The following is a 17,987-nucleotide window of genomic DNA, read 5'->3' as shown; positions in this document are numbered from 1 at the left end:
ATTGTTTGTGTTTCCTAGATAAAACTGAGGCTCAGAGAGGTGAAGGGACTCTCTCAGGGTAAAAATATCAGAAAATAGGAACCAGAAGAGACAGTGAATTCCAAACCTCTGCTCTCTTCTCTGCATCTTGCTGCCTGCGCGGCTGAGGCAGGCATGTGATTGCTTAGGGTAGCTGAAGCTGAAGCAGTGAACTAGATAAAATGACCCTCCACTCTTTCTTTCTGGCCTGGGTCCACTGAAAATCTCTTTATTGCATGACCCTTGGGATAGTAATAGTCAGAAGCCACAACCTTCTGGGACAAATTTGATGCTCAATGCAGGTCTTCACAAGCCCGAAAGAGGATGCCGGTTCCACTTCAGAGGCATGGATTATAGCAGGTTCCAGTGACTGAGCTGGAGCTGGTTGTCCTGCATGGTCAGGCAGGATATTTATACTAAGAAAAGGAGATAGAGACCATTGACCCTGACCTCCAGATTTCTTTGAGATTTGACTAAATGATTTGGGTCCTCACAAACCATCTCAGATCTTCACCAAAGATGAAAACAATGCAAAATTTGACAGAGTGAGAACTATGGTTTCATGAGCAGCCATGTGACATGAGTTTGAAATCTTGGGAAAAGCCTTTTCCTAGAATCGCCCTTTTGTTAGCCACATAGCCTTAGGCAAGTCAATTAGACTCACTAAGTCTCAGACTTTTCACCTGTGAAATGAGGCGTCAGATCTCAGCCACCATGAAGGCCACTTTGAATAGCTACCTGGGAGGATAGGGGGAGCAAACACTCTTTTGATTCTTGCTGAATTATCTGTGGCCAGAATGGCAAAACCAGAGCCTAAGCCACAGAAAGGGCCTACTCTCCAGCCCAGCCCCTCTCACTAGCTGGGAGATCCTGGACAAACCCTAGCCGATATTTGGACCTCACTTTATCAACCTATGAAGTAAAAAGATATAATACATCAGCTTTTCTCAATAATAAAAGCACTTCTAGAAATAAAAGCTAATGATCTTACATGCCACGCTCCTCTGATCCAAGTGCTTGGTGCGCCTACGCAATACATATTAGTATAACCCTCATTTATAGATGACAAAAACAAGCCACAGTGGAGTTCCAGATTTTACCCAAGATCACTCCAAGTATTAAGCAAGAGGCAGAGTGGGACTTCACATCCAGACACTTGGGCTCTGGATCTATGCTTATATAACCTCCAATGCACCCTGACACTAGATAGAGGAGAGCATTCACTGAGGTGTGTCCTACTTCCGAGACGCTGGAATGCCATCAGGGGATGCTCTGGGGTTCAAAGTTTCCAGAACTGGACTCTGCCCCCGAAAGTATGACAAGGACAAAGAAGAGCCAGATTTGGGAGCCCTAAGGAAGGAAAAGAACAGGCAGAACTGCAAAATGGTAGCCTTGAGCCACTTTAGCTGAAGGGTAGGGAGGGTCTGGAGTGTACCAACCTCCACAGGACCCGCCCTCCCAGCCACATTCTGCATTCAAAGAATTTCAGAGAGATTTGGGTCTTTGTAAGTTCTCTTCCAGATGAACTCACTGAGCAGAAGGGAAAGGTGAGGCATACCTATGGTCCCTGTGGATACAGTCTGATTTAGTGAACTAACGCTGGCCTGGAGGCTGAGAAAGCCCATTTGAGGTCATTTATAATTGACATAGTACTATCTAGGTTACTGGCTTATGGCAAGGATGTATGTAAGTAAATTGCTGTGCCAGAACACAGAAAATGCTTAATAAATATTAGTCAAAACTGAGTCTCTTTCAAACGTTAAAAAAAAAAAAACACAGTCACACTCAGTCAATTCGTCAATTCTTCTTAACATCTGATAATGCCCATGCTCCACAAAGAACTCAGCAAGGACCCTGAGATGATACTTACAAACTTGCACCCCAAAGTGAGCACACAGGTACTCACTTGGCTTGACATGTGGCTGAATCATTCTCTAAATATATATATATGGGGAAAGTCTATCACACTCATTCCATGAATAACACAAAGGCCTTGATTTGCTCCTCCACGTGATGTGCATGTGTTAGGTCCAAAATTAACATTGCTGCCTGGTGGGCTTTGTGTGTGTTTTTCCAAAAAGAGAAAACTTTCAAGCTCTTACTCAGCCCTAATCAAAATGCACGGTGCCAGTTGAAGAGAAACCAGGAGAAGAGAGATCAAAGCAAAAGTCTGCTCCACAGCAGACTTTCAAACAAACAAACGAACAACAAACAAAACCAAAAATCTGTTGACAGTTGAACAGGAGAAACAAATGAAGAAGTAGGTGGTAGCTTTACTTGGGTGGGTGGCCTTCGACCAACCACTGCACCTCTTCCTCACCCAGAGGCTGGGAGTACCGTTTCCTCCCCTCACCCTTCAGGCAGAGCTGTGCTAATGGAGACAAGGAGGAAACGATGGAAGAGTGGCTTCAGGACCGCAAAGCACTAGGGGAATGTCGGTTGTAGCTGTGTTATCTGATCTCTTTTTTGGCCAGTTAGACCCTGTACACTCTGCACATTAAATTTATATTTTTTCCCATCTACTGCGCAAAGTCATTAATTACAGCTTTTTAAAGAAACCATTACTGTGAACCCACATACAATCTGGACTCCAATTCAAGTGATTTCAGCCCTAGTGGCCTTCGCTGAAGAGAGAAGAGACTCGGAGAGTTCTAGATGATGGAAGGCCACATCGCCTCTCTGTGCCTAGAACTTTATCTCCAAGATGATGTTCTAGATGTGGCACACCTGAGTTCATGCATTCTTGGCAAGAACACAATGAGTAAATGTCCTTCAGTGTGCCCAGCACAGTGCTTGATAAGTAGTAATCATTAAATTCTCACAGTGAGAGAGTGTACGAACATCATACAGGTTTTACGGCCAAACACGCTTGAGTTTGAAGAGCACCTCCCTCTCTTACTAGCTACATGACCTAGGATAGGTGTCTCTGCCCTCTTTATAGTATTCATAACTATAAAATGAAGGCAGTTAGGGGCTTCCATGCACAACCATACCAGCTATGCCCGGCTGAGCTCCAGGGGCCACCATGTAGCGCTTACGCTGCAGGGGTTGTTGTGAAGGTTAAAGCACCTGGCACATCAAGGGCATTTGGAAAAGGGCAGCCCCATTCCAATTCTGTTCCGATTTTGTTTGTTCAGTCATTCTTGGAAAGGCCAGTTGTATTGAACTTCAGCCTTTAGCAAAGCAGGCCAAGCACGTGACAGATGTTAAACAGCTATTCCCAGAGATGCCAGCCAAAAGGCCAAGGAGTTGGAGACCCTTTATTTTCTTCTCTGAAGCACAATTAGTTTGTCACAGCTGACAGATGATGGATGGGCATGCATCAGTCCAAGTGACACCATGGAATCTATTTGACCTTCTCTTTATCATTCTAACCTCACATTCGGCCAGTTCTTTCCCTCCATCTGCTGACATTCCCTTGCCTCTCTCCATCCTCTCTCCACCTCACCCTCCCCTGTTCCCCAAAACCCTCCACCTCGTTCCCACTCACTCACCATCACAGAAATGTGGAGAATGTGCATCTGCTCCTCTACAAACTCCGAGGGCTCCTGGAGTGTAGGGGCGGTGGCCCGGGCCAGCTGCCCAGAGCTGCTCATGGAGACGTGGAAGTACAAGGTGCCGTTCTCCAGCCACTGCTGTCTCCAGTGCACCAGTGAGATATCAGCTGCCGTGCCCGACATCTCTGCAAGACAAGACCCAAGGCACTGGGTGAGCTGCATGCCTGGCCTCGGTGCTCCAGAGAGGGAAGAAGCCGCGCATACTCAGGAGCTCAGAAGGCACCTGCTTTGTACCAGGATGCCTGTCCTCACATCAAATCTATGAGCCAGAGGTCATCACTTCCCTCTAGAGTTCAGCCAACTATGGCCGAGATTCACCCCAAGCAACAGGGTGGCAGAGGCACGATGTGAACCCAGGTCTGCTTCTGCCCTTTTTTATAGCTCTATGCATGATAAGGTAATTCCTTCGACTCCAGCAGTGGGGTCGAAGTAAGCAGGAGTGTGAAAGGGCTTACACTCTTCTGAGGCAGTGAGACTAGATGAAGATGAAGGGAGGACCTAGTGAGCAGAGTGGGAGTTCAGAATGTGACTTCCTCAGATGCTGAGCTGGAAGAACCGATGGCAGAAGAGCAGAACTTCAGAGCTAGAGAGACTCGAGAGAAGAGGCCCAGCCAAGGTGCCTCAAGGTCATCCGCTGCAGGAAGGGAGTTTAGCAAGTGGGTTGTTCTGAGCCTGTTTCTACTGCTTCGATCAGAACAGCTCCATTTGTTGGTAGTGGATGTGCTGCACTCCCAAGCACTGGGGTCTTGGCACAAAGGTTTCTGTGACTCAAAAATACTTGAAAAGGCACTGCCACTGCCTCACCCCACTGTTCTCAGATAACCAATGGGAAGGAAGTCGCCAAACTTGAAATTCTTAACTCTTGCCTCTATGCAATATTTCCCTCTGTACACCCTTGTTTTAAAAGATCATTTTAATACTACTTCCATTCTGCATAATCACACCAGCACAGCCTCTTGTTAAGTAGAAAGGTGATAGCCCAAGGCACCAAACGTATCCTTGGACTGGGATCAAAGAATCTTTTCATAACATTGTCTACCAGAGGGGTGTATTCCTGAAAACATCCTAGAAGGACAGACCTATCAGTGTGTCTTGTGAAGAAAAGGGGAGGGTGGCATTGTTCTTGGAGGATTAATTATCAGGTCTTCACTCAAGTGAGAGTTACCCAGGAGATAGAGGCAATCCATCAGTAGACAAGTAGCCTGAATAGTATCTGAGGCTTTGGACCCTCTCCCTAGAACATGGATCTGACCTAGAGGCAGTATTCCTACAGTTCCCAAAGTCCTCGTGTACACACACACACACACACACACACACACACACGCACATAAACATACGCACGCACGCACGCACGCGTACATGTTTGAGGACTGATGGGGAGGCTGTGTTAGAACTTCTTATACAATCAGCTTTCCACATTCCTACTACAGCCCCCATTAAATCTGGTGACACTGAACGCAAAAGAGTTGCCTTGAAGAGATGACATGATGTTTGCCCACCAAATTCTACTGTATTATTTTTCTATCATCCATTCTCAACAGACTAACTCCTTAAGTTTCACAATCAAAGGTCCTTAGGAGAAGAGCATTTGGAACTTGATAAATGCTATAAAAAGTTAACAATAACATTTATCATCGCTATTAGTCATAGGGGCAGGATTTAATTCACCCTTCAGCTGTTCTGGAAAAAACCGTGAGACGTCCTTGACTGATTGCTTTCTCTTCCACTCCTGACCCAGTCCATCAGGAAACCCTTCAAAAGCCATCCAAAATTCAGCCCTTCTCAGCTCCTCCTCTGCAACCACCTGGAAGGCCAAGGCACCATTCTCTCTTGCCTGGCTCCCAGCAAGGGCTTCTTAACTTGACTTTCTTCTACCTTTGCCAATTCTGTCTATTATCAACAAGAAGCCACAGGAATCCTGCTACAGCATAAATCAGTTCATGCCACCCTTTTGCTCTAAACCTTCAATGGCCTCCCACCTCATTCCATGCAAAACACAAAGGGACCAGAACATAGTAAGTTATTAGTCCAACTGCAAACCTGCTTGGGCTTCCTTTGCTGCACCAGGAGTTGAGCAGGGCCGGAAATAATCACCAAAGTTCATCGGTTCCTGGAACATGGGCCCCAAAGGATCCTAAGAGCTCATAGTAGGGCCCTAGGACAGAAGACTGGCTAAGTACCCAGTCTGCAAAGCAGGTCTTTCCCCTCACCTTCCTCCTCTCACCATCCCACCTACCAGCCTCAGCACCTGAGGCCTTGGCAGCAGCTTCTCAGCCAGCCAGCCAGCTGGGCCAAGGCAAGATGAAGACATCATGGTAAATGGCCTTGCTCAGTACCTCACTCATTTTTCTCTCAATGCATAAAAGTCCCAAACCAGAGGCCCAGGGAATCCAGGAATGAGTGTTACCTCTGGAAATAGTTGTTTCTCATTCAGAAGCTCAAGGAGGATCCACGTGGCCCTCGGTGGGCAGCACTTCCTGTGCTAAGAGTCCCTGGAGTGGCAGAGAGTCCCAGGGCAGGCCACGTCAGGTTGACACAGCCTGGTATAGATGGAGGGAGAGTAAGCAGAGGAAGGCCTGCTGAAATCGACAATCCCTACTCCTAGAGCTCTCCTCAGCCTGTGCCTGCAATCCCACCATTAAAGGGGCTAGGCTTCCTTGCATTCGGATTGAAAAACAGAGGGTCATAGAGGGTTAATAAATTGCTTAAGGTCACTGGTGAGTTTGTACCCAGCTGGATTTCCAGTCCACACAATTCCTATTATGCCAGTTGCTCTTACAATGTCTTCCTTTCCTTGACTAAATTAGCCCATGAACCAAACCTAGATTGAGCTCTTTGTTTGCTACAGTGATGACTGCACAGTCAGCAGACAGCAAACGTTAAATGATAATAACAGTGTGTGAAACACAGTAAATATTGAGTCACAGAGAACAGCTCCGGACTTACACTATTACAAAGAAAAGAAACTGTAGTTGAGGTGGGAAGGAGGGGCATGCAACCTCAAAGAGAGGTGGCTGGAAACAGAAGGCCTTCATTCGCTCATTCACTCATCTGTTTCTGTATTCATTCAACGCACTTTATGAAGGACCTTCTCAATAGCAGGCAGCTTAGCGGCTCAGAATATGAAGTGAAATGAGACATAGCCTTGCCTTTAGGAAGCTCATAGTCCTTTAAAATTCCACCCCCCACCCCATGTCACTGACTGCGCATGTGCACACTCTCTATTTAATGTGGCCCAGGACACATCCTGACCCACATCCTACCATCATCCCCTCCTCACGTGCTCCAGTCCTGCAGGGCTTAAAAATGGCCTTCGAACAGGCCAGGCTTTCTCTTGTCTCAGGGCCTACATGCTCCTGTCTCGTCTGTCTGAAACTCTCCACCCAGAGCTCACAAGCTGGCTTCTTCTCAGCATTTGTCTCTCAGTCCAAATGACACCTGCTCAGAGAGGCCATGCCACTCTTAGCTGAATTACTCCTCTCTACATACATCCACTCTCTAGTATATCCCCTTTACAACAACTCCTACAGCACTTGTCACTATGAGAAATCTACCTTATGCATTTTCTTGAAAATGTAGTTAATGCTTGTCTCTCCAAGAGAGCAGGAACCTTGCACGTCTCATTTCCTGCCCTGTCTCAAGTACTCTGAAAAGTGCTAATCAAATAATAAGTGCCCATAATAATTACTGAATCACTAATGATGAATACACACACTTGCATGCACACACACACACATACACATATGTAGTTACACATATCCATAATAAGATGAGGAAGGTAGCATTAAACCTCATTAGAGAATTGAAAGAGTGAGTAAAGATGCACTGGAAACTTGAAGGTGATCTCCTAGCCTGGAGATCAAGAACTATCCTAATACGTGGTGGTATGAGCATTGTAGGGATGGGCCTATTATTAGTCCTCAGAAGAGAGAAGGAGGCATAGACATGGGCTGAGTGGCTGGGCTTCTCAAGACACTGAAGCCACATGTGTAAATAGGAGTGAAGCAAAATGTCAGGTTGGAAATGTAGTTCAGACACAGAGTTAAGGGCTTTGAATGGCTGGTAATAGGGAATATTTTATTCTGTATGCAGTAGGGAATCAGCAGAGTATACTTTATCAGTCCTGTGTCCATTAAAAACAGGTCAAAGAAATAGTAGCATAACCAAAGCCGGCTCTTGAAATTCCCTGCTGATTGATTTTCCAATTGCATTTTCCCTTTCCTCCTCCCCTAGTCCTTCCATATAAACATTTCATTGAAGATTTCAAGTCATATTACAATCAAACTTAAAGCAAAGGGGACTAAACGCATTTGGTCGGGAATCAAGGCGATTCCCATAAAGGCAGATTATGCTGACATGATGAATATAAAATGAAACAGCAGATATTAAAGTGGGAGAATTGGTGCACCATGCCTTCCAGCTATAGGCCGACTCCAGTGGCTGCCTCCCTCCCACTATGGAGATCTTGATTTTATATTGGAATCATAAAAAAACATAGGAATTGCCTTTTCACCATTCACTGTTCTCCCCACATGGGCTGCAATTTGTGAAATATTCAATAGGCTCAAATCCCCTCAACCACCCTGCTAAAGCCAAGCTAAAGGATCCGCCTTCATCAGTGATTCTGGGTAGACCACCATTCTGCCTCAGCAGCCACAGATGCCTGTCGGCCTCCTGGAAAAGAAATTAAAAAAAATCCCAAAGGCATGTTGTGCTCTTAATTGGCTTGTTCCTCCTAATCTATGGCACTCATTGCATTTATATTTAATTCCTGAAGGTCATTATGAAAATAAGCAGCACTTCTGATCACCAGCCATGTAGGTAACATCTCCCAAGTGGCTCACTAATCCGCCTTCTGATTCCACAGCATCAGATGACCCTTCAGCCTATTATTTGCAGAAGGCCCAAGAGCACTGCTGATGAGTTTCCAAACGGTCTTTGCCTCACTGGGGGGAAGCAGACGTTATGTGAGATGAACTCGCTGCCTAGGCAAAATGAGTTGGGGAAGTTGGCCCCACTGACTTCTAGCACCCCTGCCGTTAGCTGTCCCAGCACTCATGGGTGGTTATCTCCATGCAGCGAGCCCTGACGAAAAGGGCTGGCTGGGAAGTGTATCTGAAACACACACACCCTCATTTCCATCTCTGAAACGGTTGCCTTAATGAAAACCCTTATCAGTGGACTGCTTCAAATGGCTCTGTGACAGTCAGGGTTTTATCAGAAAAGAGACACTGAGTAAGGACTCTGAGAAGTGTTTAATGATGGTTCGTTCCATTTGCAAAGGCTTTGAGTGTATATTAGAGTTCTCCAAAGAAACAGCACCAATAGGACATGATAGACAGATAGACAGATAGACAGATAGACAGATAGATAAATGATAGATAGATAGATAGATAGATAGATAGATAGATAGATAGAGACAGAGACAGATAGAGATAGATAGAGATAGAGATAGAGATAGAGATAGAGAGAAATTTATTATGAGGGATTGACTCACATGTTTACAAAGGCTAAGATCTATAATCTGCCATCTGCAAACTGGATGCCCAAGAAAGCCAGTGGTGTATTTCCAGTCCAAATCCAAAGGCTTAAGAACCAGGGGAGCCAGTGGTATAAGTCCCAATCTGAGTCTGAGTCCAAAGGCCTGAAAACAGGAGAGCTGATACCTGAGGACAGGAGAAGACTGATGTCCCGGCCCAAGCAGAGAGCATACTAGTCCGTCCTCCACATCTGGGTTGCATTCAGGCCCTCAAGGATTAGAGGATGTTCACCTACATTGATGAAGTCCTTTCTCCTTTACTTGGTCTATTGTTTCAAATGCTATTCTCTTCCAGAAACACCCTCACAGACACATCCAGCTCTCTGGAAATCACAGACAAGCGCAAGGCGAACCAATGATGAAGCACCTTGAGGTTGGCAACAGCAAGAAGCTATCACCACTTTAGACCTAAAGGGGCAAGGGGAGGGAGTCATAAAACCCTGAAAGGGCTACGGCTATAAGAAAGGGCTGCCAGACAGGAGCTGTGGCCTTCAGTAGAATAACACAGCTACTGACAAGGCATGGCCACCACACAGCTAGTAGGGTAATAAATGCTCCAACCTCATTCTCCTTCCACTTGCCAATCTCCTACAAGGACTGTAGATGGGCCAACACCAACCAAACACCCAAGGATGAAATAAATCACACAGGTCAGCCTTCCAGGGCAAATGGCAGGGAGTGGGTCTCGAGGGGCAAATGGAGACTACCCAGAAGGCCCCAGCTGGTATCCCTGTCTCCAGGTTTCCTCTCTTCCAACCATGCTTGAAATGGCTACTGGGATTATATGTCTAACTTATAAATATGGTCATGTCAGTCCTTTGCTCATAACCTTTCAAAAACTCTTGATTTCTCTCAGAATCAACCTAATCAATCTGCTTTTCTCTCCTGCCTTACCTCTTTTCACTTCTTTCCTTGCATTTATATGTTAAATCTGATAAACCCTTTATGCATTCTCCCACATACACTATGCTGTTTCCTAACTCGGTCTTTTAGAAGATGTTTTTTCAGAGTCTAAAATAACCTTTCCCCATTAAACCCCATTCCCTGCTCTGGAATATTTCCCTGACCCCCATAAGAGCTATCCATTCCTTTAGTCTTCCATAGGGAGAAAACGCTGCATGTTGCATAAAATCACAGACTCTGGAGGCCAACTGCATGAATTTGGATACCAACTCCCCTGTGTTCAAGCCGTGTGTCTCTGGATAAGCTCTTTAGCTTCTTTGTGCCTCAGTTTCTTCACCTGCCAAATGAGAATAATAATAGAACCTGCCCCATAGAGTTGTTGTGAGAATTAAATGAGGTAACGTAAAGAAATTGGCTTTCTGCATTAATCCTGATCCTCAGTAAGCATTCCACAGTCACGTTTGTTATATATCACTTCATATATACCATTATTGCATCTTATTTTACCATTATCCTGGTCTTGGTATTCCTCTATGTTAAAATGATCTGTTTACACAGCTGACCTCTCTCATGGACTCTAGTGCAGGACACATCAGAGGGATTTGGGTAGCCTAGTGCCTGACATAGCAACTCAATACAGAGTAGAGGAGTCTGCAAATGTATAGTGAGTTGAACCAAGCTACATATGTGAATTCAAGTAGGCATCCCCAAAGACCAGAGAGAAGAGATGACAACTCAGGATGTCAATGGTGGCTTAATTCCCATATATCAACATTATAGAAATTTATTTAACACCTGACCCGAATCTAGGCACCCTAGATAATACAAACGAAAAGAAAGAACTTTAACTTTCAAGGAGCTTGCATTCTCACAAAAAGAGAGGGAATTTATAGAGCAAATAGACAATCATCTGCTTCTGTTTCGACATAAGCATGTGTGAGTACAGCTAAAAAGAAAGACACTGGAAGATCGAGAATGGCACTGCTTAGACGGTGGGATTCGAGGTGATTTTAATCATGTTCTGATTCATTTTTTCTACATTTTCTACACAGAATATATATTATTGCTGTAGCAGATGCAAATATATGCTCATTCTAAAGATTCGTTTAGTTAACCAACTTTTTCTGAGCTTTGGCATTGAAGGATTCTATCCTCAGAAGCTCAATCCAAGGAATGGAGAAAAAAACATGCTATAAGTAGCTATAAATCAAAGTAGGAAGCTTAGAGGGGGAGAGATAACTTCTGATTAGATCTAGAAAGTCTTCATGGAGGACTCTTAAAGAGTAGGTAAGATTCCAACAGGTGTTATGACACAGAGCATTTCAGATGGAGAAGTAGCACAAAGGCAAGAAGGCAGGAGGGTTGCAAATGTGCAGAGGGGTGAAGTGAGAGGATGCCATTAGAAAATACTGATGCTCATCCCTACGGAGGAAACAGAGAAAGACTGCTACAGCAAGTCAGTAGAGAGGAAAGCAAAAAGGGGGCTACCAATTCTACCTGTGAACTTTCTCTTAGCAGAAAAAAAAAGTGCCAGGTTCTACTTAGGACTCTCATGCCATCAGACCAAGCCCTAGTTCAGAGGCTAATGAAGCTCTTTACATGCCATAAATTAAAATGTAAAGATGGATGGATTGAAGGGAGGAATGGATGGATGGATAAATAAACGGACAGATAGATGGATGAACAGAGAGACAAATGGATGGACAGACAGACGGACGGATGCATGGACGGATGGACAAACGGACAGATGGACGGTTGGATGGATGGATGGATGGATGGATGGATGGATGGATGGATGGACGGACAGACGGAGAGATACAGCTGTGTCTCTGACATAATAATCACACAGCTCGGATTAGTGAAAAGAACATGAAATTTGGAATTGGAAGGTTAGGTTTCCGTGATGCCTCTATATCAACTAGCTGGTTTACCTAAGGACAAATAGCAAAATATCTATGATTTTCTTTCTTTTTATGCAAAGTGTGTTTGGGGGGGTGGTCATGATTTGTCCTATTTATATCACATCTAACATAAAACTGAAAAACATAAGGCCATATGTAGCAACTTGCTTGGAAATCTACAAAGTTCCACTGTTAGCCTTGAAAGCAAATGCAATCATTATCTCCATCATTCAACAACAAAACTCCCATAAATATTTATCAGCTATCTAATACGTGCCAGGCAGTGTTAGGTCTTGTAGATAGAGTGGATAAAAAGACAAATTTGGATGCTGCCCTCACAGACCTTCCATTCTAGTCTGGATTTTCCCCAGTTCCCACTAAGTAGTAGCAGCAGTAGCAACTGACCTTGCTTCAGTTTTTTCAATGATTCATCCATATAATCATTCATTCACTCACTCATTCATAGGAGAAGATTGCGTCTGTCTAGGTAATCGCTATCCTCCATACTTAGCATGCAGTGGGTGCTCAAATATTTGTTGAATAAATGTAACTCTCAATGCACATTTTATGTGTTCCCTGCTCTCAAGAAAATCAGAATCTAGGAGAGCAGAAAAAGGGAAATCAACAAAGGAGCCATTAGCATGGCACTGGCCATGGTATGTTATGGGGACATGTGCCAGGGGTGAGTTAATGAACCTTTTTCATCAGGGGTTGCACAAGGCAAGCACACAGAGTCCATAATCTGAACATTCTGTAAGTCTAAGAGATCCTGATATCAGGCCAGGTTAAATGCCCAAGGGACGGCATCACAGAGGTGCTGGGTTGGGGAGGTCACCTGCGGGGAGGAAGAGAAGGTGCAGAGACAGTGGGGGCTGTCACAGCCAGGCCCTGCAGCAGAAGTTGGAGCAGAAAGTCCCAGAAGTACCTCAGACCCCTTCCCTCCCCACCCCCATCTGCCAGTTCTTATCGCTGCCTTGAATCCAATCTGCCCATGCCCACCTCCTTCGGGAACTGCATCTTTTACACAAAACTGTTTTCCTAAGCCTCTCGGTGGAGATAAATAATACAGTTATACCCAGTTAAATAAGTGAAGGGAAGAGAAGAATTAAGAGATATTAGCAAGGGAGAAAAGCATATCGTTTTAGATTAGATTTGAAAATAGATGGAGGGTTGATGGAATGGATTCTCATTACTCCTAGTTATTCTCTTCTGAACCATTTCCCTCCCTCCTTGCTGCATTTTTTTCCTGGTCTTTCTTTGTCATTTATCTTAGCTATATGCCCTTGGTTTCTCTCTGTGCGTTGGCTGTTTCTGTTCTTCTTCTTCTTTTATTTAATACACCCAAACAGTCAATGAGTTTTTCTCCTCCTCCACCCTCCTTTGTTCCACAACATTGTAAAGTGATGCAGAGAGGGCACTGAAATAATAGAGACAGGAACTTTCATTAACATCCGCTTACGTGCCAGGAACTCGGCTCGGGGCTTTCACTCACTGTCTCTGTGGGCCTTCACGGAAACCCCATGTGGATAGGGTGGGTAGCAGAAGACCCATTTTCTTGCTGAGATATCTAAGGTCCTAACATGTGACTGGACTTTCCTAATTCTCTCTAGTAAGTAACAGAACATGAATTCCAGCTCTAGTTTCCTGACTCCAAATCCAGTGTTCTCCCCACTATCCTAACTGGGCTGAGAAAAGGGGTTTCACATTAAGTAAAAACACTGTGGGATCAAGTCCATACCGCGGCGTGTGATGGAAGTGCCAGGACCGACTTCCTCCGGGGTCAGATGCTATTCATCCTTCATCATTATAAAGTCATTTGCTAGGGTTAAGTATTGCTCCCTCTGTTTTTAAGATGCAAATCTCTCCTGGGAGAGAGGTATATGAAGCATTCTGTCTTACAGTGAATGTATTTTTAAGAGCACTTTGCTTAGTCCTATATTTCACCAGGTGACTTTTAACAAGCTAAGTTTACCTCTCTAAGTCTTGCTTGCCTCATATGGAAAATGGGAATCGTAAAAGCAATCTCTTATGATGGCCATGAGTATTAAGGGGGATAAAGCATTTGAAGGAGCCTAGCATATTATTTCATACATGCATATTCCTAGTCAGTGTCTGTCTGCTCTTGACTCTTTTTATTTCACCCCTGTCAAGACAAGAAGAATCAAGTTGTTTTGAGAGTAATGAGCAATGACACAGTATCAAACACAGAGAAAAAGGAGGCAGAGGTCACAGACATAAAACTTCACAATTCACTTGGAAACAGTCTCTAAGACCTTTCCATCAGGTCCTCAGTGCCCACACCCCCAACTCATTTTAAGTCATCCCTATTGGAGATGACCTAGAATCATGAAAAATCACAATAGAGGGCGAGTGTAAAAGGATGAAGATCAGTAATCTAAGCCACTATTTTACCGATTGTGGAAATGAAGACCAGAGAGGGGTCTCAACTTGCCCTAAGTCACACAGCTTTATAATCCAGTGCTCTTCAAGAATTGGAAGGGGGCAAGAGATGAGGATTTACAGGGAGCCGGGACAGAGGTGAGAGGTGGATCCTCCCTGACTCCTAAAAGTGATTTAGCAGCATGGGGGAAGGATGGAGCATTCCCTTGTAACTCTGGGGCTCCTTCCTCTCCCAAAGATGCCATTAAGATGGCTCCTTACGTCTCCGTTGCTGCACCTTACTCATTAATCCCCAACACCCTCACCTCAACCCAGAGGGTTCTGCATCTGAGTGCCACACACTTCAATTCAGGCCTGACAGATAATAAAACATGATGAGTCGAGAGAGCATGGCACCATGTAGTGTTGTCAGTGAGGGAGGGAAAATGAAACCTGTAAAAAACTAGCAACTGAACAGAGACTAAGAGAATAAACATACTTGCCACTGACCCCATCAGCTATTTGCAGCAATGTGAGATAGGCTGGACTTGGAGCAGTACTTTTCCATTCCTCCTGCTGCCAGACCCTGGACTGAACCTCTTGCCTCTGTACTCCACGCCACAGTCCAATGGCCCCAAGCAGCATTCTGGACTCCAAGTCTTTGCTCATGCTGTGCCTCCTGCCTGGAATGCCTTAATGTCTTCTTCTGCACACACAGACATTACCCACCTCTCAAAACCCAGCTGAAGTGAATACTGCCCAAAATGCCCCTCACCCTTCTCTGAGCTCTAAACACCTCTGGCAGGTTTCTACAACCTTCCCTGGATCATTAACCTCGCCTGTCCTTAATTCTCATTTCCTTTGCTAGGTCATGAGATTCTTCTGGGGCAGGAATCACTATTATATCCTCTTGGTAGCTCAGCATTTTATGCAATAGCAGGTACTTAATAAATATGAGCTGATAAAAAGTTAAAATAGAATCCATAGGGGGTGGGACTCCCTATTTCAGTTCCACGGATAGGAATACTGACAAATAGTTGAATGGAAAAGACACAGAGAGACTGAGACCCAGAAATGGGATGAACCAGGTGAAGGTCTCAGACTAAATAGGAAGATATGGGGCTGCTTGCCCCGCCTCATCCTCATCCCATTTTATAGCTCCTTGCAGCTTCTATCAGAATAGCAGCAATCTGGATCAAATGGCATTTGCTATGGTCAAAGCATGACACGAAACTATTCTGTGCCTTGCCTAGGTCTCCTGTTGTGTCATTTTCTCCCGTTCCCCTGCCCCATAGCATAACCCCATCCCGTTGTTCACACCGTTTTCTCTACCTAGGCTGTCCTTCTTACTCGTTTTTGCCTGCCTAACTCAATCTTCAGAACTCAGCTGTAATCAGACTATCTCAACAGTCAACAATTCTCCTCCTTAATCTACACCAGTGTTATGTGACCTTGCGAATCCTCCACCAAGAGGTGAGTCCGTTACACCTCCCCTTGACTCCAAGTTGGTTGCACGACTTTCTTTGGCCAAAGGGACCATGCCAAAATGACACAAGCAGACTTGCAAAGAGTTTGTACACCTGGGTGTGCTCTCCCTTGCATCTCTTGAGAATCCAGCAATTGCCATGTGGAGAAGCTCAGCACAGACTGCTGGATGATGAGAAAAACATGGCCCATTTGCCACTGTCAGCCCAGACAAAGCCTGCTGCTAACCAGACATGTGAGAGAAGCCACCCTAGAGAATCCATCTCCCAGCAAAACTGCCAGCTGCCCGCAGACACATGAGAGAGCCCAGTGGAGAACTGCCCAACCAAGCTCAGCCTGAACTACTAGCCCACATAATTACGAGCTAAAAAATTGTTTTAAGCCACTAAGTTTTGGGGTGTTTGTTACACAGCAATAGCTAACTAAGAGAACAATGCAGATGTCTCCTTTGTGAAGCCATTTCCCCACCCCCCACCAAGGCGAGTTAGTGCTCCTGCTCTGTGCTTCCCTCTGCACAGTATTGTAATCATCCTTTTAGTTATTTCACACCTCACTTCCCTTCGGCTCCCCACATCTCCGAGCTTTTTAAAACTAAGAGTCTTGTCTCCCCTGCTGTCTGCTACCTCCCCAACACCTAGCTTAGAGTAAATACTCAATGGACGAGTGTAGAACAGAACTAACAGATACTGAAAATTTCCCCAAGGCGGGATTCTACAATATTACTAACAACCCCTCCTCCTCCTAATCAAAATCTCTGTGGTCCTGATTTGAAATAGGTATTGATTGGCTTCAACGGCACAGTCTCGGGAGCATAGGCTGTCTATATATTCCTTAAATAAACTCCATGCCTGTTCAGTGTGTTCTGTTCAGTGTGTTCGTCCCAGCCTTGATTGTAATGCAGCCTCTACTCCATTACCCTTATTTATAACACAGCTCTGGAGCACAGAGCCCCAGGCCATAGGTGGAATGATTATAGGACCCTTTTGACTTGCAATTCCACATCATTCGGTCCAATTTAGATCTGCCCTGTGGCTGCGAAGCGACAATGAGAGGATGCTGGGCTGGGAGTGGAGAGAAGGACCCTCTTGATTGTCTGACTGCATCTGAGAAGGATGAGAAAAAGGCTCAGGTGTCCAATGTCCCTCCTAACCAGGATGATGACTACCTGAATGATGGCAAATCACGCCCTTCTTCATAGGGTCAGGCACAAGGACTCCTACTGAAATGCCAGACTCCTCTCCCAGTGAGATGATGGAATGTTGTTCCCATACCGCCAGATTAGCAATCAGGAATGTCAAATTCCATTCTGGTTTTGGCTCTGTGACCTTAGGTGATGGGTTTTTACCTCTGGACCTCAGTCTTCTCATCTGTCAAATGGAAGGATTGATCCCTCTCCTGATTCCTGTACTAGGTCATTGGAAGAAGTGATAGGAGACATTCATGAGACGGTACTTTGAATAAATTGTTTTCTGTGCCATGATTAATACCAATCAACCCAGTGGAAGACGTCGGGAAAACTGAAACCAAGTGGTTCAATGAGAAAGGCTAAAATCTTCCCCCACTTTTTTAATGTCCCAGCACAGAGTCAGGTTTGGTCTCTAAAACCAGCTGCCTGGGTTTCCATCTCTGACACTCTATTGGTTGAGTAACCTTGCAGAAGTCACAGAAATCCTCAAGGTGCTGATTTCCTTATTTAAACTCAAGGTCTCACTTTCCTCATGTAAACTGGAAAGAATAACATCCTAATAATCAGTGGAGTGTAAATGCCAAGAAAGTATGGGCTGGACTGTCCTGGTCATCCCTTTGCCCCAGTACCTAGAACGGTGCCTTGTATAGTGGAGCCACTTAGTCTAAAATAACAGAATGACTGATACTTACGAAGTACTTACTAGGTGCAAGACTCTGAGCCCAGCTGTTTGCACGTATTATCTAATTTCATCACACCAACGTCTCCATGACTAACGGATAACATTAAGTCCACGTGCACACAGCGTTGAGTTTATGTATCAGCACACGGCCTGGCACTAGAGTTTGCTCAGTGTGGTTTGCAACGTCACTTGCTGCTCCTACTACCACCTTCTCTCTGCTGCCCGAATACATGGTTTTTATTCCAGAAATACAGACTCTGAAGCACCAGGGCCTGTCTTTAATTGTAAATTTCTAGAGAATAAGAATCGCGCCTGTCCAAAGACCTCTTCAGAGCAC

The 17,987-nt window shown here is 44.9% G+C and overlaps 1 protein-coding gene across 11 annotated transcripts in view; it reads right to left on the bottom strand.

Moving 5' to 3' along the window:
- The window catches only part of ASTN2 (astrotactin 2), a 900,155-nt gene that overhangs the window by 668,289 nt on the left and 213,879 nt on the right, over positions 1–17,987 (bottom strand). For 10 of the 11 annotated variants that reach the window (XM_036238510.1, XM_036238511.1, XM_036238512.1 and 7 more), the window contains one exon: positions 3,513–3,700. In XM_036238510.1, coding sequence (XP_036094403.1) covers positions 3,513–3,700 — 188 coding nt within the window. Of the gene's footprint in view, positions 1–3,512; positions 3,701–5,982; positions 7,251–17,987 lie in introns of those variants that run through there. The other variant, XM_036238514.1, reaches the window with a different exon arrangement.

The sequence above is a fragment of the Rousettus aegyptiacus genome, unplaced genomic scaffold (assembly GCF_014176215.1).
Source record: "Rousettus aegyptiacus isolate mRouAeg1 unplaced genomic scaffold, mRouAeg1.p scaffold_m13_p_3, whole genome shotgun sequence".
Lineage (NCBI taxonomy): Eukaryota > Metazoa > Chordata > Mammalia > Chiroptera > Pteropodidae > Rousettus > Rousettus aegyptiacus.
Note: the sequence above shows the minus strand (reverse complement) of the source record. Positions and strands in the feature narration are given on the sequence as shown.